Raw genomic sequence first — 23,212 nt, forward strand, 5'->3', positions numbered from 1 at the left:
CCTCAGCTTCTTCTTCCCTCACCGCCATTACGGGACCTGCGCTGGGCCTGCGCTCCCGTTCCGGCGCTCACCCAGTGCTACCCACGAGGGATCTCTCTGCTTACCATCTGCCGAAGACACCAGGGACGCCTGCGCTTCTACTGCCGGTGACTGCAGCTGCTGTGACTGAGCCTGTGACCTCGCTTCAGCCGTCGGGGACCAGCGCTACTGACCCTGCTCCGGATCTCCTGCCTGCTGCTGCGGCCCCTGTTGTGGGCTCTTCTCCTACTCTGGAACTGTTGCCTGTGGCGGTGAGTGCTGCTGGGGGACCTGTATTAACGGCAGATTCCCCCCCTATCCCCGCTCTACAGCTGTCCCTGGTGGGTTCCTCTCCCTTGTCGCTGGGTGGACCTGCTGGGGCTCCATCTTGGGCCTCCTTGGTGGGGGGCCGGCCTTCTCCAGCAAGTTCTCTGCCGTGCTCAGCTACTCACTACTGCTCGGCCTCCCACTCCCCTACACAAGTGGGACCTGCCTCTGTTCCCCCAGCCCATTCTCCTATTACCCTTCTGGACCCTCTAGCTGCCTGCTATACCCCCTCACGTTCCCCTAAGCCACAGAGGTCCAGGCAAGCTGCCATGCAGACCTCCATACCAGCTTCTGGGGCACTCCATCTGTCTCCTAAGGGGACCCCCTGCTCTCAACCTGGGCCGGTAGCACCACCGGGGCCGACCCCAGCCCTCCAGTCCTGGGACTTGGCATCTGACTCTGATTTACCCTGCTCGGGCCTGTCTGTGCATTCCTCTGCTCTCCCTGATTTGAGCCAGCTCCTTTCCCAAATTCCTACTAAGGAGGACTTCCGCTCTCTTATTGCTGAGGTTAAGGAAGCCTGCCGAGCGGAGATCTCCTCTATGCGACAGGACCTCCAGCATGTCTCTGACCGAGTGGATGGATTGGAAGATGCTCATGATCACACCAGAGAGTATATTACCCAGCTCCACTCTACCATTGCTTCTCAGAAGGACTTCCTTGGGGATCTCCATGCCCATGTTGAGGATCTGGACAATAGAGGGAGGCGTAACAACATTAGGGTGCGAGGGCTGCCGGAAGCTGCACGTGAGGAGGACCTTTTTGCCACCTTGGAAACCATTTTTAACCTGATACTTGGCGAACCCCCCTCCCATAGGATCAAACTGGACAGAGCTCACAGGGCGCTTCGTCCTAAATCTGCCTCGGGCGCTCCACGAGATGTTATTTGCTGTGTACATGATTTCCAAGTTAAAGAAGCTATAATGGCTAAGGCTAGGTCCCTGAGACATTTTGACTTCAATGGGGCTCCTCTTCAACTTTTTCAGGACTTGTCCTGGTTAACCCTCAGGAAGCGACGACTGCTCCAACCCCTCCTGGAGGTCCTACGCTCTCATCAGGTGCCGTATAGGTGGAATTTTCCATTTGGGCTCCATGCCCGCAGAGATGGACGCTCCGCTGTTTTACGCTCCTTTTCTGACCTTCAAGCCTTCTGCTCCACCTTGGAATTGCCTGTGCCTCAGTTGGAAGATTGGGACCTGATGTCTCCCCCTCCACCTTTGCCTCCTGTGTGGCAACCAGTCCGAGCTCGCCGGTCTGGTTCTCAGCGGAAGTCTTCACCACCCGCCCTGGGGGCCCCGGCTCGGGCTCCCCCCTGAGTTTCTGACTGGGACGTTGTATTTTTTCCTCAATACTTCTTGCTTGGGGGTTCCTGCTGGACTCTGTCAGTCCCCTGATTGACGGAGATTATCCCCTCCGAGCGGTTGCTTTTGTTCTAGAATTATATTATCCCCATCATTATAGTACAGTTGCATTTTTTGGTCACCTGTGGTTCTTATTCATATGTGTTTTTTCTGCGATGGCCTCAGGGTTGGGCACCTACCTTTTTGGTAGTGGTTCTCCAGTTGGCTCCTTCCATTTCCCCTCCTGAGGCCATAGTTATGGATCGCTCATGCTTTGGTTCATGGTCCACATTGATGGTCCTGGCCTCCGCATTGGCTTCCTGGTCAATGGTTTATTTTACTATTATCTGTTGTACTTTATTTGTTTGTTTGTTTCTCTGGTATCTGTTTGGTCTTTCGTCGTTTTGTTTGTCTTTGTGTTTTCTCTTGATTTGGTGTTGTTTTCTGTTGGTCTTCTGTTGTCTTGTTTGTCCCTTTCCCCTTTTTTTCTCCCGCCTTACATTCCCTTCTCCTGTCCGTACAGTTGCTGGTCCCTGCTCTTTTCCAGTCCCCATTGAGGTTTTGGTGCTGCCCGGTGTATCCTACCAGGTTGTCCTTGTGAGTATGCTTCTTTATGGCTGTTTCTTTCTCTTCACTCACCCGCCATGGTCAGGTGTGTCTCCCTGAATGTTAAGGGGCTTAATTCCCCCACTAAGCGACGCCTACTTCAAAGGGAGTTGGTTGGTTTACATGCTGATATAGTTTTCCTTCAGGAGACGCACTTCGACCATTCTGGGTCTTTCCAATTTCTTCAACACCTATTCCCCCAGTCTTACTCAGCTACCACAAGTAGGAAAACAGCGGGGGTGGCTATTCTGGTCTCTAGGTCCTGCTCGCTTCAAGTTTCTTCCTCTCTCTCTGACCCTATGGGACGATACGTAATCTTGGAGGGTACGCTGGGAGGGGTCCCCCTTTTGCTCTGTAATGTCTATGCGCCTAACACTTCGCAAATCCCTTTCCTGCGTAGGGTTTTTGCTAAACTCCAGAGGTATCCCCCATCTACATGGTTAGTGGGCGGTGACTTCAACCTCATTTTTTCCCCATCCTTGGACCGCCATTCTGTTACTAGTGCTCCCCCTGCGCCTGCACAGCTGCGCCTGGCTTCGCTTTTTCGACGTCTCATACGTAACTCCTCGCTCTACGATTTGTGGCGGATTGGCCATCCGACGGAGCGCTCTTTTAGTTTTTACTCACATCCCCACAAATTGCATACTCGTATCGATTATTTTTTTGGGAATCTCCCTATGGTGCGCATGCTCTCTGATACTTCTCTAGACCCTATCTCCTGGTCTGACCACTGTCCAGTTCTTCTCTCTTTTTCTTCTACCCCTTCCTCTCTGAGATCCTGTCATTGGAGGATGAACGACTCTCTTCTTAAGACCTTACCTTCCCGTGAATCGATTCAGCAGTGTATTTCCGACTACTTTATCACTAATGATGGCTCTGTATCCTCTCAGGCTATCCTTTGGGAAGCTCACAAATCGGTGATCCGGGGCCATTGCATTGCTCTGGGCGCCGGTCTCAAGCGGAGCGCTCTGAGTCGATCTCGGGAACTTCGTATGGAAATTGCTCGACTGGAGGCTCTCTTGTTGTGTTCTCCTTCTGTTTCGACCCTGAGGAGCTTGGTGGCGGCTCGGGCACGCTTAAGCGACCTGGCTCTCCATAAAGTTGAGAGGCAATTGCTTTATGCTAGGCAGCGTTTCTATGAGAAGGGTAACAAGGCCCACACTATGCTGGCGAGACGGTTGCGTGACCGGGCTGCTGCTCAATCCCCCTCAGCTTTGAAGGACCCTGCTGGGGTGCTTCATTACCACCCTGCTGATATCTCTCTTCTGTTTGTTGACTATTACACTAATCTTTACTCACTTCCTTCCCAGTTGCCATCCGACCAGGGGGAGAGAGTGGCGGCCCTAGATGCCTATCTTTCTCAATGTGGTTTGCCCTCTCTTTCAGGGACAGACCGGGATGCTCTTAATGCTCCTATTACTGGAGAGGAGATCTCTGAGGTCCTTAAATCTCTCCCCTCTGGTCGCTCCCCTGGGCCGAATGGCTTCCCTTACCTGTACTATAAAACATTTTCATCTTTGTTAGTGCCTAAACTTGTCCCCCTTTTCAATTCCTTTCTAGACGGAGAAACGATCCCGCAGTCTTTCTTGCACTCCCTTATCACCCTCATACCCAAGCCTGGTAAGGATCCTCACGATTGTTCGAGTTACCGGCCCATTGCCCTCCTTAACTCTGACCTTAAGCTTTTTTCCAAGGTTTTGGCAGTTAGACTATGCTCCTTCCTCCCGGCCCTTGTTCATAAGGACCAGGTTGGATTTATCCCTTGTCGCCAGGGTGGAGACAACACTAGGAGGGTAGTGGACCTGATTGATTTGATCAATCGGAGATCTGAACAGGCATTAATTCTTAGTCTTGATGCTGAGAAAGCTTTTGATAGGCTTGGGTGGCCGTTCCTTTTTGCTACCTTACAGAAATTTGGGATTTCGGGGAAGTTTTTGACTGCACTGCGGGGTCTCTACTCCTCCCCTACAGCTTCACTTAAACTTCCTCACTCGCCATCTCCTACTTTTTCTTTGTTTAATGGGACTCGTCAGGGTTGCCCGTTATCCCCGCTGATCTTTGCACTCTGTATTGAGCCTTTGGCTGCCATGATCAGGGGCGATCCGGACATAACTGGTATTTCCTTGCATGATAGGGAGTTCAAGGTTTGTTTATTTGCTGATGATGTCCTTCTTACGCTTTCTCGACCTCTACTGTCTCTTCCTTCTCTCTATAGGGTCCTGCATGACTATGGGGTGGTTTCTGGCTACAAGGTAAATCTTTCTAAGTCAGAGGCTCTTCCTCTTAACCTTCCCCCTCATCTTTCTACTCTTTTACGCTCTAACTTTTCTTTTCGGTGGTCTCCTTCTGCTATTAAATACCTTGGGGTCTGGATCTCCTCCCACTATTCCTCACTATACTCTACCAACTATCTCCCCCTATTCAGGGATCTCCGTGCCCTTATGGAAAAATGGCGCTCGCAATATATTTCTTTTTTTGGCCGCATTGCTGCGGTGAAAATGACTGTCCTTCCGAAACTCCTCTACTTTTTTGAAACCCTGCCAGTTCGGGTCCCGCTGTCGGCCCTGCGCTCCCTACAGGTGGCTATTTTTCGGTTCATTTGGGACGGTAAAAGGCATCGGCTACCGATGTCCGTGATGTTGGCTGGGCGGGCGTTTGGGGGTCTGGCGGTCCCGGATGTAGTGAAGTATTACTGGGCTGCCCATTTGCGCCATCTCGCGGCGTGGTCCACCTATCATGCCTACAGCCGCTGGATGGAAATAGAGAAGCTGTGGTTAGCGCCTATCCACCCTAACGCTCTCCTCTGGACTCTTCCTGCCTCTGCTCCTACTCTCTCCCCTCTCCTGGGTCCTATGGCATTTTCCAAATATGTGTGGAATTACTGTTCAGTCAAATTTAAATTACTGTCTCCCTCTTCCCCTCTTCAATCTTTCCTTTATCATCCTAGTTTTCCCCCTGGCCGGACCTCTCTTATGGTGAGGGAATGGGGGTCTAGAGGCCTTTTTTGCTGGGCGGATGTAGTTGATCCTTTGATGCGTACCCTCTTGCCCTTCTCTCAGTTACAGTCTCGTTGGGATCTCCCCTCGTCTGAGCGTTTTCATTATTCACAGCTACGACATTTTATGTCCTCCATGCTGGGTGCGCTAGTGGTATCTTCCCCTACGGGGTTTGAACGGCTGTGTCGTGGTGGACCTCAGGCGAGGGGGCTTCTCTCCGATATTTATTCCTTGCTAATCCAACCTCAGGAGGGAGTCCTGGTATCTCATCGCTATATGTCTCGCTGGGAGGAGGCACTTAATACTACTATCACTCTCCCTCAATGGAAGATAATATGGGAGCGGGCCTCTAGGGCATCTATATGTACGGCTTATAAGGAGACTCAATACAAATTACTTATGGGTTGGTACCATACTCCAGAGTTATTGAATAGGCTGAATCCCGATATCCCCCCCCAGTGCTGGCGTTGTGGGGTGGGTTTGGGCTCTCTGTTTCATGTTTTCTGGTCCTGCCCTCTTATCACGGGGTACTGGGAGTTAGTGAGTCGTTTGGTATCAGATGTTCTTGGAGTCTCGGTCCCTCCTGACCCTCAGGTCTACCTCTTGCACCTTTCACACTCTGCTCTGCCCAAGAAACTGTTTAAACTGGCTATGCATATGTTCTTGGCAGCTAAGACACTTGTTGCTAAATGCTGGAAGAGGACTCTTCCTCCCTCTGAATCGGACCTACTCTCCCGAATACGTGATATACGCTCTTTAGAATACCTCACTGCCTCTTTGAATAATACTATCCCTGCCTTCCTTTCAGTTTGGGAACCATGGGACCGTTTCTCTGACAGGCAACCTCCCTGAGGCGGCACTGACATCCTCCTTTCCCCCCCCCCCCTCTTTCCCCTCCCTCCTTGTTCCCCCTCCCCCCCCCCTTTCTGTTTGTTTGTTTGTTCGAGGTTCTGTTGTCCTTGTCTCCTTTTTGTCTTTGTTTCTGTCTTCTCTCTTTGTCTTCGTGTTGTAGAGTCTTAGTTCTCTCTTTGAGTATTTGGCTATAAACCTATGTTCATTCACTACAGTCTTTATGGGTTATCTGGGATTGGGGCTAGTTGTATTGGACTTCAACTGTTTCTGAATGCTCTGGTCTCTATCTTAGCTTGTCATTTGCCCTGATGTGATCGCTCTGGGCATTGCCCCAGATTATGCTTTGAATGTGTTTTACTAACTTTCTATTTTTTATGTGAAAATCTTTAATAAAAATTACAGTTGAAAAAAAAAAAAAAAAAAAGCCTTTTCCCTGATATCCCCTTTAATCTGGTCCATTTATCTGTTTTGTCGACTTTACAACTAGGGCTGTAAAGAGTACCGAGGCTTGTTTTCAAGTAATCATCGATACCAATTACAGATATATTCTCTTTAATGTCTACAAAGTTTAAGACAGTGTTTCCCAACCAGAGTGCCCCCAGCTGTTGCAAAACTATTGGTGGCACCCTGGTTGGGAAACATTGGTCTAGAACCACCTGTATGGGTACGTTCACACTGCAGAATTCCGCGAGTGGAATTCCGCGCAGTGAACATTACCATCAGTGTGAATGGGTTTTCCGCGAGACCTGTTCACACTGAGGAATTTCAGCGGCAGACAATTACGCCGCTGAAATTGTTTCGCACAGAGAATAAACAAGTTCATTCTTTGTGCCGAATTCCGCTGAGATTCAGCTTGATATCCGCAGTGTGAACGTAGCCTATGACAGAAGAGGCAACTCTAGACTTTGTGCAACCTTATGCAGAAGTCAAACATGAGGCCCTCACTGACACTCATAATTAATGGGGTTATCCAGGAAAAAACTTTATATATATATATATATATATATATATATATCAACTGGCTCCAGAAAGTTAAACAGATTAGTAAATGACTTCTATTTACAAATCTTAATCCTTTCAGTACTTATGAGCTGCTGAAGTTGAGTGGTTCTTTTCTGTCTAAGTGCTCTCTGATGACACCTGTCTCAGGAACTGTCCAGAGTAGAAGCAAATCCCCATAGCAAACCTCTTCTACTCTGTGCAGTTCCCGAGACAAGCAGAGATGTCAGCATCATGTAATACCCCTTTAAAATATGCCCTAGTTGGGTAGGTAATCCCTAACATTATCAGAAGTTAACCCCTCCATTAAGTAGAAGCTCCCAGTGGGTAGGCAACTCCCCCACCCATTAGGTAAACCCCCCAGTAAGTAGGTAGGGAATCCCCCTAAAAGATGGATCCAGAAGTTTTAATCTTATTTTATTCATTTTCACAGAATATAAAACAATACACAACTCCGGCTAATAAACAAGGTTGTCGCAATATACGCAGCAACATAACACACAACAAACAAAAATAATGCCAGATCCAAAAGTACTGGAATCTTTACCCTTCCAGTACTTTTTAGCAGCTGTATGCTACAGAGGAAATTCTTTTCTTTTTGAATTTCTTTTTTGTCTTGTCCACAGTGCTCTCTGCTGACACCTGATGCCCGTATCAGGAACTGTCCAGAGCAGGAGAAAATCCCCATAGCAAACCTATGCTGCTCTGGACAGTTACTGACACGAACAGAGGTGTCAGCAGAGAGCACTGTGGACAAGACAAAAAAGAAATTCAAAAAGAAAAAAATTTCCTCTGTAGCACACAGCTGCTAAAAAGTACTGGAAGGGTAAAGATTTTTTGATAGAAGTCATTTACAAATCTGCTTAACTTTCTGGCACCAGTTGATTTAAAGAAAAAAAATTCTACCAGAGTACCCCTTTAAGTAGCTTTCCTAAATAGTCCACTCTGAAAGAAAGCAATAAAAATCCCCCTCAACTTCCATCCGCTCCAGAGCTGAAGCCTCCACCTCCTCTGCCCTGTTAGTAGTGCAGGACCTTCTCCTGTAAGCCATGAGTGGTGCAGGTCCTGACGTGTGATGGAATGACATCATCATGCGGCAGGTCCTGCACCACTCTGGATAATGGAGCGAATGATGAAGAGGCCTCAGCACGGGTGCATAGGTAAGGTGGGAGGGAGGTTATTTTTGCTGGGCGTTGTAGTTTTGCAAGAGCTGGAGGCACACTGGTTAGGAAACACTCCTCTAGATGTTGGGATAAACCAACCAGAACGGTGCACGTAGCATAAAATATTTGGTGCATCTCACTAGGTATCGTAAACACTTTCTCCTTTGTACTCAACCTCATAACCTCGTATAATAACACTTGTATTTTTGCACCACAATGTTGCTTGATCTAAACTTTATACATTTTTTTTTTTTTTTTTTTTTAAGGATCAAACTCATTCTAAGTTATAAAAATGGAAAAACAAGTGGGAAAAATTGGAAATCACCTCAAAAAGTTCATATTCTTGAGCTATTTGACTCTTGAGCCCAAAAAGCAATAAAAAAGCCTGTTCTGTTTTTATAATAAGCAAAGAAACATTTCTGTAATATCATATGAAATTCTGATCTGTTTAGCAATTACTGGGAAAAAACCTGAATTCGCATTTTATGACCATCTCATGTCCTCTAAAGATTTTGGCTTAGTACCTGGGCTGGGTTATGTATAGGCAGCGCACACATGCATTACGAGTAGACACACATGTCCTCACTGTAAAGTGTAATAGATGTCAAAATACAGTGTAGGTAGATAATACTGTCGTATATATAGTGCCACCATGCAGGACACATATATAATGCTGCCATATCATACAGTGATCCCTCAACTTACAATGGCCTCAACATACAATAGTTTCAATATACAATTGTCTTTTCTGGACCATTGTAAGTTGAAACCAGACTCAACATACAATGTACAGACAGTCCAGATCTGTGAAACATGTCAATGGCTGGAAGAACCGACCAATCAGAATGGGCATTCATTGGTAAAACTCCTGTATTACTGAAGTGCATGCACTGACTGGTGTCTGTTAGCGCCCCCCTACAGTACAGGGAGGTATTACATGTTCTGTACTCTTTACCTGTATTACTGAAGTGTATGCACTGACTGGTGTCTGGTAGCGCCCCCTACAGTACAGGGAGGTATTACATGTTCTGTATACTCCTTTACCTGTATTACTGAAGTGTATGCACTGACTGGTGTCTGGTAGTGCCCCCTACAGTACAGGGTGGTATTACATGTTCTGTACTACTCTTTACCTGTATTACTGAAGTGTATGCACCGACTGGTGTCTGGTAGCGCCCCCTACAGTACAGGGAGGTATTACATGTTCTGTACTACTCTTTACCTGTATTACTGAAGTGTATACACTGACTGGTGTCTGGTAGCGCCCCCTACAGTACAGGGAGGTATTACATGTTCTGTACTACTCTTTACCTGTATTACTGAAGTGTATGCACTGACTGGTGTCTGGTAGCGTCCCCTACAGTACAGGGAGGTATTACATGTTCTGTACTCTTTACCTGTATTACTGAAGTGTATGCACTGACTGGTGTCTGGTAGCGCCCCCTACAGTACAGGTAGGTATTACATGTTCTGTACTACTCTTTACATGTATTACTGAAGTGTATGCACTGACTGGTTTCTGGTAGTGCCCCCTACAGTACAGGGAGGTATTACATGTTCTGTACTACTCTTTACCTGTATTACTGAAGTGTATGCACTGACTGGTGTCTGGTAGCGCCCCCTACAGTACAGGGAGGTATTTCATGTTCTGTTCTACTCTTTACCTGTATTACTGAAGTGTATGCGCTGACTGGTGTCTGGTAGCGCCCCCTACAGTACAGGGAGGTATTACATGTTCTGTATACTCTTTACCTGTATTACTGAAGTGTATGCACTGACTGGTGTCTGGTAGCGTCCCCTACAGTACAGGGAGGTATTACATGTTCTGTACTCTTTACCTGTATTACTGAAGTGTATGCACTGACTGGTGTCTGGTAGCGCCCCCTACAGTACAGGGAGGTATTACATGTTCTGTACTCTTTACCTGTACCAGGGTTAGCTGCTCCTTTGGACACCAGGTGAGGGCGGCTCCATGTTACTTTTTTCGGACATTGCGTGTACTGTACAGGACCCTGAAGAAGCTCCTGTCCTCTACATAGACCAGTGTTTCCCAAGCAGGGTGCCCCCAGCTGTTGCAAAACTACAACTTCCAGCATGCCCGGACAGCCGAAGGCTGTCCGGGCATGCTGGGAGTTGTAGTTTTGCAACAGCTGGAGGCTCCCTGCTTGGGAAACACTGACATACAGTGATTTACAGCTCCCAGCAGATCTTTCTTACTTTTATATGTAAGGATTTGCTTTATCTATATTAGTCATCTACTTATTTTTCTTTAATCCTCACTTTTTCCTATTTTTGAATGACATTTTGGTGCCTTTAGAACCAATTACCAGGTTTCCATAGAGTTATGGTCTCAACATACAATGGTTTCAACATACAATGGTCGTCCTGGAACCAATTAATATTGTAACTTGAGGGGCCACTGTACAAATGAATAATACCATGAAATGGTCTCCAAATACAATATGCGTCAGCTAGAAGGTTCCCGATGGCCGCTGTATCAGTCTGTTCTCATTAAATGGGTTATCTCAGGATTAAAAGTTATCCCTTATCCACAGAATAGGGTATACCGATCGGGTTGGTGGGAGTCTAACTGCTAGGACCTCCACTGATCAATAGATTGGATGTCAGTTGTCCCCCAATGAATGAAGTGGAGGTACATGCTTGACCCTTACCTTAGTTATTCTCTATTGGACTACCGAACATTGCCGAGTGCTGAACCTGGGACCCCCAACGATTAAGAGATCGGTCGTCATTTGTCCCCCAAGTGAATGAAGTGTCAGTGCATGCTTGACCCCCCAACTCGTTCATTCTCTATGAGACCATATAGCAAAAAGTGAATGAACCTTATATCGCACTAGGGTGTGAGTATGAAACAATGGAGGCTCAATTCCATATCCAAGGGCAACGATAAATAGTAAAAATCACACTTGACAATTCAGTTGATTTCTTAATGCTCTTTCTTTAGTGTTTCATTTTCATAGTACAAAAATAGATCAAAAGATCTCCGTAGTATTCTTCATTAATGAATACAAAAGTAAAACATCACCCATAGTGCTCACTAAACACGCTCGACAGTCTTCAGCAGCCAGAATAGCTTGCCCCTTACTCGAGCATCCTGTTGCTGACGTACCTTCCTCTCACGAAAGGGTAGACAGGTGAGTAGTTGCCGGACACTTCCGACGTTTCGGAGGACACGCCCCAGAGCAAATTGAGCAGGACACGCCCCAGAGCAAATTCCTCTCACGAAAGGGTAGACAGGTGTGTAGTTGCCGGCCACTTCCGATGTTTCGAAGGACATGCCCCTTTGGGGCGTGTCCTCTGAAACGTCGGACGTGTCCGGCAACTACACACCTGTCTACCCCTTCGTGAGAGGAATTTGCTGTTTTACTTTTAATTAATGAAGAATACTACGGAGATCTTTTGATCTATTTTTGTACTATGAAAATGAAACACTATAGAAAGAGCATTAAGAAATCAACTGAATTGTCAAGTGTGATTTTTACTATTTATGATTTTCTAGGAGACTTCTAAACATCGCTGAGTGCTGAACCTGGCAATGTTTGGAAGTCCAAAAGACGGCAATGAGAGAGATGACCGAGCATGCTGCTCAATTTGCTCTGGGGACAATTGACCTTTGCTCTCTTGATCGGTAGGTACTAGCAGATCTGTGGGGTTCCCAGTGGTTGGACCCCCACTGATTAGATAGTTATCCCCTATCCTGTAGCTAGGGAATTTGGAACTCCAGTAAGCAGTAACTGGTGAGTGGAAACCATGTACTAGTAGCAGTAAAGGACTGTAATATTGTCTCTGGTGTCTGTGGACAGTAAAGTGGTTAATGGATTTACAGCATTCTATTCTGTTAAATGACTCCTTTCCTTTTTGTACCCTCCAGAGCTTTTTGCCAATGATACGCATGAAGTTGAAATTTTTACAACAACTACACTGGGCTCTCAGTTTAACATGGCTGTGACTACTCAGGCCACCCTGCTCCAAAAACCATCAGGATCCCATGCGCCCACCAAAAAAACACCTGTGCACTCTCCAGCTCCCAGACATGGCAAAAAACTACATCCACCTCCAAAGGATACATCTGTTGTGACGGAAGAATCCCAAATGGTACAGGGTGGCGGAGTAAAAAACACCACAAATATGAAACACAGAAATTCCAACCACAACAAGTATATAAGCTCCACACATAATGTTACTCATCGGCATCCTACCAAAATGCCCGTTACTGCCAAGAGCCATTCGCAGAGGGAGTCCACTTTAAGAAAGCCCATTATTAAGAAAGCGCCAACACCTCCCAGCAAGATCAAAGGTATAATGATGTCTACAGGGAAGAACCCATCTGCCAGGTATCAGAGCCCTCCACATGGCTATCATAAGAATAGTACAGCGAAACCTGCAATGGGACATTTCCATCACTTAAATGCTAGTGGTGGTGTAACAGAGAGGTCGAAATCACACCAAGTGGTAACACCGTTCAGAACAAGCTTAAAACTCGGTCAGAAGGATGTTGATAGAGTAAAGCAGCTCCCACTGCAATCCCATCTCAACAAACGACTAAAAGACAAAGCAAATAGCACCTCCGTATTGGTTAGTACTGTCATAAACAATAGTTCCAACTCAGTCGCTCATAGCCTCCATCATGTTACTCACTCATTTCCAAATTCCAGTTTTATGCATGGTAAAAAGACCATGTTACATGAACTGAACTCTCTGAACACATCCGAACATGTGTGGAGAGGGGAAAACACGTCTTTGGTATCTCAAATTGATGGACAGAAAGACTTCTCAATACCTGAGCTTTTATTAAATTTACCAGGACCGCGACAATCCAGAGTAATGCAAGAGTTGAATGCGAAAGTAAATATAAGGGTACCAGATAGAAATCCAATCTCAAACCATACGAACCAGAACTCAAGAGAAACAGTAGAATTTGATGGACTTGGTCAAGATGAGTCAGTTCGGTTAGAACCTAGCAAAGAAAATCGGATCAGTTCTACTGAGGCTGGAGAGATTGGGACTGTGGTCAGTGAGACCAAAAGAACTAATGATACGCAAAGCCGTCCATATAGTCAGTCTGGGGTGGCTCATGTACGGACAACAACCCAGTCAGACATACAGGCACACAACAACGTGGAGCAGCAGTACCAGACCCGTCCAGAATTGACAACAGGAGGACACATTCATCACAACCAGACACATGGTCATAGACACCATAAACACTCTAATAACACTGTGTCTCACCATATGGTGACATCACCGGGAAGAATAAGTGGTGCTAATAGACATCATTTTAAGCATCTACACAACTCCACTCATTCTCACGACCATAATGAGCACTGGGTACAACATCAGATACATTCTACTCAAGTCTCCTTAGATCTCCTAAGCAGACAAGCGCACCCAAGCCAGTCCCCCCTCCGAGAGGAGACAAGCTTCCATGAATGGCAGACAACTGTTAAGAATGGGACAGACTTAGATGCAACTAGTTTGTCTCACCCAAGAAACAACTTTTCTGAATCTGCAACAACCCCAGAAAGTCCTTCAAAACCTTTTGCAACGGTAGAACCAAAATTGACTACCCAAAGTTTACATAACATAACTACTGTAAGTCAACTAGCAATGCAGACCAAAGGGGTTTTAACAACGCACTATGAACCCATTATAACATACAATAAAACAGGCCCACACAAGCTCAAAAGTTTTGAAGAAAAGACTCTACCAATTCTGTACACAAAAGTAACCAGTGCACCAGTAACACAAAGGCATGTACCAACACAGTCATCCCCATATAACACAACCGAAACATTTCTGACAGAACTTACCACACAAACACAGCCAGTGCTAACTTCTCAGACACCCACACATAAAAAGACTGAGGGTACGGCTTATAGTAGGCAGAAAGAAACCACGTTCACTGAGATAGAGTCAACCACACAGTCCAAGCTGGAAAAGAACCAATCGGGGGAACCTACACAGAATCAGCCATATTTCACCCACGATTGGCACACGGAGACGCAGTCTAGCAAGATGTGGATAGGATCATCCACTGAGCCACTTCCTAATATAGTAAGAAATAACCTATCAAGTTCGATCACAGAGAGTCTGTCTCCTCAAGTTAGAGTGACCGAACCTCTGCTGACCACACACAGTCCACTAGACATTGTAACATCAGAAGACTTCAATGAAACACAAACACCAGTATTTGAAAACACTCAGGACAGTGAGTCTAGAACAGCTCCATATAGCAGGACAGAACAGGTAACACAAAGTCACTTTGAGAGTTTGTCACAAACAGATTCCATCACATTTGATCCCAACATGGGTCAATCAACCACACAAGATGAACCAATCACTAAGGGCAACTCAGAATCATCTACCCCTATTACCAGCACAGAACTAATTGAACCGACACAGACAGAACCAACAACAAAAAAGGTGACACAACCCATTACTCAAAAAGAGCCAACCACAAGCGGCCATGTGTATTCAGCCACACAAACAGAACTGACTAAAAAGGCCTCAACTGGTTGGCTTCAAGGAACCGAAACAGTATCACCAATGCAAACTGAAACAAACACAACCTATAGAAGCTTAATAACAACTGTACACAAAGAAATGAGAACAAAAAGTTATACAGAACGGCATACACAAACACAACATATCTCAGAGGGCTCAACAGAGTCAACTAGCATAACTAGAAGAGGGTCTACCACTCCTAGCGAGACACGCGTAAAGAATGAGACAGAAACCAACACATCAAAAACTGAACCATTTCACCAAACCACTACAATAGGATACAGTAGGGATGAAATGGAGCCGACAAAGCTAACCGAGTCAACTACTAAGGTTCTTCTAAACCCAAATGCACCCTATGGTCACTTATCACCAACTCCCAAAAGGCCATTACAGTCAACACAAACAGATCTGGGTACTCAGCCATATCCTGCGCACACGACAAGGGCTATATCAGAGCTTTCTCCTACAAGACAACCCCATGTGCAAACAGCAAAAGAACCTCTAACCTCGGGTGATGGCCAAGTAGTGTCACCCACCACAGAACGACAATGGGAGGAGTGGGCATCTAGTGGGCATCATAATCAAGATGGTAGATGGGACTCGGGACCAACATTGTCTTCGAATGTGCAAACATTTCACCCTATAACAAGACATACTTCAGAAAGAGACCATTCCAGTGGGTTTACCACAGTCAAAGGGTCTACAACAGGGACAAAGTGGGGAACGTCACCGCCATCCAACACATTTACCACCCAGAGTCTTGGTGAGATGATGTCAGCGCAGCCGGGAAGAGACCGCATCTTCATAATAGACGAGCAGCAACCAGTCTTTAAAGGTCAGTCGTGAACCATTACTGTCCAGACTAGGGTAATGTCTTTGTCTTCTTAGACTGTGTTCTTTATTTTACCTCCTCAAATGTCTGGAAATGTTTCTCACGGTATTTTATAAGCAGCATTGGCCGAATGACCTTTTCAGAGAGAAAGATCGCTCATGAAGATATCAAGGTGGATTTTCTTCTTGTGCATTAAAATGGACAAAATCCAGGGTATTATAAGATCAAAGTCATAAAAAAATGGATGCTGTGGTAGGAGGCAAAATACAGTGTTAAATTTGTCTTGGTGAGCAGCAGGGGTTAGGTGAGGTCATGGCGGTGAATGGATTCATGCTACTCTGTCTTCTCCTGGATGATAACTACACAGATTGAGTTTTTGCAAAGAATATACCTATGCCAGACCTATATATTTATGTAGTATATATACTTTATATATCTTAGATATATACTGATAGGGTAGCGATTCATAGTTTTAGGGTATGTTCAGGCATCATTATCCCCTGGACCTCTAATGGGTGATAAGATGTCTGATCGCGGGGGGTGCAATCAATGGGATCCCCCGCGATCTCCTGGCGGCATCCCGGTGTTCTGAACATTTTTATTCAGAACGTTGGGTTCGGGTTGTGACGTCCACAGACCCCACGCCCCCTCCCATAGACATGAATTGAGGGGGCATGGCGTGATGTCATGACCATGGCCACCCAAACCCAGCGTTCTGAACAAAAACACCGTGGTGCCATCCGGAGATCCCAGTGACCGGACCCCCGCGATCAGACATCTTATCTTCTATCTTTTGTCCAGGGGCGGAGTACCTCTTTAAGGTTAGTCTGATGCAGTGATAATGAATTTATCCACTGCAACTTTTTTTTTTTTTTAAATCTCATTTTTGCGCAAGAACCACCAAAAAAGTCTAAAAAAATACACCAGCCCAGAGTAAGCTTGGCTTTTCGGTGTGTCTCAAGGGAAATTTCAGAAACTGTGTACCTGCACAAAATGTTATACATATTAGGGCAGATTTAACAAAACCTGTCCAGAGGAAAAGTTGCTGAGTTGCCCATAGCAACCAATCAGATCGCTTCTTTCATTATTGAAAAGGCCTCTGAAAAAGGAAAGAAGCGATCTGATTGGTTGCTATGGGCAACTCAGCAACTTTTCCCCTGGACAGGTTTGATTTGTGCACCTACTCATTGCCAGCACACAAAAAAAGGTGTACAAAAATGCTTCACGGATATGAATCCCCTCCCCAGTGTTCTCCAACCTATGGTTCTCCAGCAGCTTCATCACTACAACACGGCTGTCAGGGTATGATGGGAGTTGTAGTTTTGCAACCGTTGGATGAGTTAAGGAACACCGCACTGCAAGGGAAAGGAAGTCGCAAGAGGAGCAGAGGTGTCTGCATTGTTTTTGTTCCTGTCTTGACATGTTTGAATAGATCATCATAAGTAAAATAGCACTCAATGCCAGTATGCTGCATTAAAGGGGTACTCCGGTGGAAAACGTTTTTTTTTTTTTTTTTTTTTTAATGACCTGGTGCCAGAAAGTTAAACAGATTTGTAAATTACTTCTATTAAAAAATGTTAATCCTTCCAGTACTTATTAGCTGCTGAATACTACAGAGGAAATTATTTTCTTTTTTTGGAGCACAGAGCTCTCTGCTGACATCACGAGCACGGTGCTCTCTGCTGACACCTCTGTCCATTTTAACAACTGTCCAGAGTAGGAGAAAATCCCCCATAGAAAACATCATATGCTGCTCTGGACAGTTCCTAAAATGGACAGAGATGTCAGCAGAGAGCACTGTGCTCATGATGTCAGCAGAGAGCTCTGTGTTCCAAAAAGAAAATAATTTCCTCTGTGGTATTTAGCAGCTAATAAGTACTGGAAGGATTAAGATTTTTTAATAGAAGTAATTTACTAATCTGTTTAACTTTCTGGCACCAGTTGATTTAAAAAAAAAAAAAAAAAGTTTTGCACCGGAGTACCCCTTTAAAAGCTAACAAGGCACTGGCGTTTAGAAAAGAAGGGGTTATTATAGGTATTATTTTACTACTTAAAGGGGTACTCCTGTGGAAAAATATTTTCTTTTTAAAATCAACTGGTGCCAGTAAGCTAAACAGATTTGTAAACAACTTTTATTTAAAAATCCCTTCCAGTACCCTTCCAGTACTTATCAGCTGCTGAATGCTCCACAGGAAGTTGTATAGTTCTTTTCTGTCTGACTACAGTCACCTCTGTCCGTGTCAGGAACTGTCCAGAGTAGGAGCAAAGCCCCATAGCAAACCTTTCCTGCTGTGGACAGTTCCTGACATGGACAGAGGTGTCAGCAGAGTGCAGTGTGGTCAGACTGGATAGAACTACACAACTTCCTGTGGAGCATACGGCAGCTGATAAGTACTGGAAGGATTAAGATTTTTATATAGAAGTAATTTAATAATCTGTTTAACTTTCTGGCACCAGTGGATTAAAAAAAAATTGTTTAATAAGTCGATGGTACTATTTTGCCTTCCTCTGGTTGTACAGGGGGTGTATTGATCTAGAGCAGTGGTCTCCAAACTGTGGACCTCCAGATATTTCAAAACTACAACCCCCAGATGCCCGGACAGCCGTTGGCTGTCCGGGCATCTGGGGGTTGTAGTTTTGCAACATCTGGAGGTCCAGTTTGGAGAGCACTGTTCTGGAAGGTTGACAGCCTATGACCTTCCCAAATATAACTATCTTCCATTTCCCTCCGTCTCCCCCCATCAGTGCAAACCATTAATGTCACATACAAAATGAACTCGAGCCATCACGCGGCGTGTGAACAGCCGGACTCCTGCAGACGACTTCTCCTACAAGAGGTCAGTGCCGCGGTATTGGACCAGCTCTGGATCTGCCGTCTGCTCACATTAACCACGTCCTGACCTGCTGTTGTCTTTCCTTTCAGTTGACTTCTGCTTACAAGTCCGCCGTGGGATTCGATAAGATTGATATTCTGAATGTGACGTGAGTGACGCGGCCACTGCTGGGAACACGGTCCTTGTCATTGGGTGGACGGGAAGTGATAGTCGTTGCTTGGCAACAAAGCTGGGTCTGGGATAGCCTGCGGTAGTCACTAGTATCATACAACATGATGAAATGCCAAAGTGCACAGTGTTCTGTCAGGGGCATATATGGCTGCCTTGTAACCACTTGACTCCCTGTTTAGGTGACCACCATTTAAATGGGCACTGTCATTTAAACTAATTTTTGCTATTTCACTCCTTATGGTAAATAAAACATCTTTCTAATGTACTTTTGTTTAAAAAAATGAAGTTTTCTATGTTTTATTTGTGTTTAAAAAGCTGCCACTAGGTGTCTCCCTACTTGTCCAGAGCACATCCCCCCCCCCCATCTCTTGCACAGACTTTGGACTCCTGCTGGCCTGGCAGAAGTCCAAAATCAGAAAATGCAGTCTGGAGTGCTGAGCTGGGGTGTGGGCAGCCTTAGCCAATCATAGCTCATCTCACACCGAACTGCTCTGGGCTGTGTGTAGCAGAGTGAGGGAGGAAGTTCTCCCCCCCTGTATGGCTTCAGAAGATGTCACGCCTGCTGGGGAACGCCCCTTCCCAGTCTGTGAATTTGACTGAGACTGAGCAGAAAATACAGAACAATAACAAGGTAGAAAACTAAAAAATAATAAAAATAAAGGCAGGGGGTGGTTTATCATGATGGGGGCAGTGACCTGGGAGGATTATAACATTTAACAAGATCATAACAGGGACTCTTTAAAGGGGTACTACCGTGGAAAACTTTTTTCTTGAAATCAACTGGTGCCAGAAAGTTAAACAGATTTGTAAATTACTTCTATTAAAAAATATTAATCCTTCCAGTACTTATTAGCTGCTGAATACTACAGAGGTTTTCTTTTTGGAACACAGAGCTCTCTGCTGACATCACGAGCACAGTGCTCTCTGCTGACATCTCTGTCTATTTTAAGAACTGTCCAGAGTAGGAGAAAATCCTCATAGCAAACATGCTGCTCTGGACAGTTCCTTAAATGGACAGAGATGTCAGCAGAGAGCACTGTGGTCATGATGTCAGCAGAGAGCTCTGTGTTCCAAAAAGAAAACCATTTCCTCTGTAGTATTCAGCAGCTAATAAGTACTGGAAGGATTAAGATTTTTTAATAGAAGTAATTTACAAATCTGTTTAACTTTCTGGCACCAGTTGATTTAAAAAAAAAAAATGTTTTCCATGGGAGTACCCCCTTCCCGCTACAGGACATATGCAGACGTCATGAGTGGGCTCCCGCATATTGCGTTGGCCCCGGCGGGCATCAACGGCTGGGACCCGCGGCTAATACCGGACATCACCGATTCAGACGTGGCGATTAAAGTTGATCGCTGCATCTAAAGTGAAAGTAAACTTTGCCGGTTAACTCAGTGGAGCTGTTCGGGACCGCCTCAATGAAATAGCGGTGTCCCGAACAGCTTGCAGGACAGAAGGAGGGCCCCTACCTGCCTCCTCGCTGTCTGATCACCAAATGACTGCTCCATGCCTGAGATCCAGGCAGGAGCATTAGAGCGGCAATAACACTGATCAATGTAGATCAGTGTAAAATATCAGTGTGTGCAGTGTTATAGGTCCCTATGGGAGCTGTAACATTGCAAAAAAAAGTGAAAATAAAGATCATTTAACCCCTTCCATAATAAAAGTCAGAATCACCCCCTTTTCCCAATAAAAAAAAAAACTGTAAATAAAAAAAACATATGTGGTATCGCCGAGTGCGTAAATGTCCGAACTATAGACCGCATGGTCTATGGCGTGCGCGTAAAAGAATTCAAAGTCCAAAATAGCGTATTTTTGGTCACTTTTTATACCATAAAAAGTAAATAAAAAGCGATCAAAAAGTCCAAAATGATACCAATAAAAACGGCAGATCACATCATATGCCGTTATAGGGGTCAGAAGATGACATTTTTAAACGTATACATTTTCCTGCATGTAGTTATGATTTTTTCCAGAAGTGCGACAAAATCAAACCTATATAAGTAGGGGATCATTTTAATCGTATGGACCTACAGAATAATGATAAGGGGTCATTTTTACCGGAAGATGCACTGCGTAGAAACGGAATCCCCCAAAATTTACAAAATGGCATTTTTTTCTTAAATTTTGTCACACAATGATTTGGTTTTCCCTTTCGCTGTGGATTTTTTGGTAAAATGACTAATGCCACAGCAAAGTAGAATTGGTGGCGCAAAAAATAAGCCATGATATGGATTTTTGGATGCTAAATTTAAAGCGTTAAGATTTTTAGAAGGTGATGAGGAAAAAATGAAAATACAAAAACGGTCAATACCCTGCATCCTTAAGGGGTTAAGTATACACTGAATGGCCCCTTTATTAGTCCCCACTGCCCTTTCACAGTTGGAGCTTCTTGTATGGACATTAGACCGGTGATCTTGGAGTTCAGGCTTAAAGCCAGTTTCATCATGAATTTCATGATCTAGTGATATTATCAGCTTGGAGCAAGGCCTGGTCATTAAGGCTAGACGAACTAGGAACAGGTTTTTGAGATCAGGGAAAAACATCCAACAAAAGGAGATATTTTAAAGAAAAGTGACCAGAGGAGGATGTGAGGAACCGTTCAGATGAACAGGTGGAGCACAGTTAGGAAGCTGCAGACGCCACAACAATGGTGTCCATTAATGTGAATGAGCACACCACTTGCCATTCATTACCATCGGTGGGCTATAACAGACAACCACCTTCTGTGCCATTGTGTCTAAAGTGAAATGGAACGGCGAGACTTCAGAGGGCAAATGACCAAAATTGTATCACTGAGCAGTGGAGAAACATGGCCTGGTCAGATGGATCCAGATCTCTGTGGAGAAACATGGCCTGGTCAGATGGATACCGATATTTGTGGAGAAACATGGCCTGGTCAGATGGATACCGATATCTGTGGAGAAACATGGCCTGGTCAGATGGATCCAGATCTCTGTGGAGAAACATGGCCTGGTCAGATGGATCCAGATCTCTGGAGAAACATGGCCTGGTCAGATGGATCCAGATCTCTGGAGAAACATGGCCTGGTCAGATGGATCCAGATCTCTGTGGAGAAACATGGCCTGGTCAGATGGATCCAGATCTCTGTGGAGAAACATGGCCTGGTCAGATGGATTCAGATCTCTATAGAGAAACATGTCTTCAAAGCATGTTAAAGGGGTATTCCAGGCAAAACCTTTTTTTTTATATATCAACTGGCTCCGGAAAGTTAAACAGATTTGTAAATTACTTCTATTAAAAAATCTTAATCCTTCCAATAGTTATTAGCTTCTGAAGTTTTCTGTCTAACTGCTCAATGATGATGTCACGTCCCGGGAGCTGTGCATGATGGGAGAATATCCCCATAGGAACTGCACAGCTCCCGGGACGTGAGTCATCAGAGAGCAGTTAGACAGAAAACAACAACTCAACTTCAGAAGCTAATAACTATTGGAAGGATTCATATTTTTTAATAGAAGTAATTTACAAATCTGTTTAACTTTCCGGAGCCAGTTGATATATAAAAAAAAGTTTTGGCCTGGAATACCCCTTTAAGACCTCCATGTAATGTGCGTCAACCACGAGTAGCTATCCTGTTTTCATGCAGAATGATCACATGGAATAATGAATTGCTGCAGTTCTAAAGGCCAGAGGAGGTCCAATGTGCTACTGGAATGGGGGTCTCTAGTGAAGTGGTGTTTTGAAGGCCAAAGAAGGTCCAAGGCATAACTGGAATGAGGGTCTCTAGTCAAGTGGCCATTTAGGGTATATTGTTGCTTGTACCAAAGTGGTCACATGATTTTCTGACTGCTGTACAATATACTGTCTCTTTTAGCTTCACAGGCTCGGTATAGGTACCTCTCACATGAGAAAAACTGATAAGCAAAAAGTAAAGGGACAACATGAGGCAATCCTGGTGATCAGCTGAGGGCCCAGCTTCAGGAGCCCCTAGAGCAGTGTTTCCCAACCAGGGTGCCTCCGGCTGTTGCAAAACTACAACTCCCTGCAAAAATAAAATCCCTCTCACTTTACGCTCTCGCGCTGAGGCCTCTTCATCATCCATCATGACATGTGTTGCCAATGTTGCCCTATGCCAGTGTTTCCCAACAAAGATGCCTCCAGCTATTTCAAAACTACTCCTCCCAGGATGTCCGGACAGCCAAAGGCCTTATGCTGGGAGTTGTATGGAGCCTATGTGGCTGTGTTTTTCAACCAAGGTGCCTTCAGCTGTTGCAAAACTACAACTCCCAGCATGCTCGGACAGCCTTTGGCTGTCCGAGCATGCTGGGAGTTGTCGTTTTGCAGCAGCTGGAGGCACCCTGGTTGGGAAACACTGCCCTAGAGATTAGCTTTTGGGCAAATAAGATATCTCGACTGAAGATGATAATGTGTCTCATCATTGGCTAAGTATATATATATATATATATATATATATATATATATATATATATAAAAATACATATATATATATATACATATATATATATATATATATATATATATATATATATATAAATACTTAAATATATATATATATATATTTAT

The 23,212-nt window shown here is 45.0% G+C and overlaps 1 protein-coding gene across 5 annotated transcripts in view; it reads left to right on the plus strand.

Moving 5' to 3' along the window:
• LOC130285588 (mucin-12-like) overlaps positions 1-23,212 on the plus strand; it is a 76,440-nt gene that overhangs the window by 29,258 nt on the left and 23,970 nt on the right. For all 5 annotated transcript variants that reach the window (XM_056537182.1, XM_056537184.1, XM_056537183.1 and 2 more), the window contains exons 2-4: positions 12,194-15,661; positions 18,404-18,495; positions 18,582-18,640. In XM_056537182.1, the coding sequence (XP_056393157.1) occupies positions 12,262-15,661; positions 18,404-18,495; positions 18,582-18,640 (3,551 nt within the window). In that variant the 5' untranslated portion in view covers positions 12,194-12,261. The remainder of the gene's footprint in view (positions 1-12,193; positions 15,662-18,403; positions 18,496-18,581; positions 18,641-23,212) is intronic.

This window comes from Hyla sarda, chromosome 8 (assembly GCF_029499605.1).
Source record: "Hyla sarda isolate aHylSar1 chromosome 8, aHylSar1.hap1, whole genome shotgun sequence".
In the NCBI taxonomy this organism is placed as follows: domain Eukaryota; kingdom Metazoa; phylum Chordata; class Amphibia; order Anura; family Hylidae; genus Hyla; species Hyla sarda.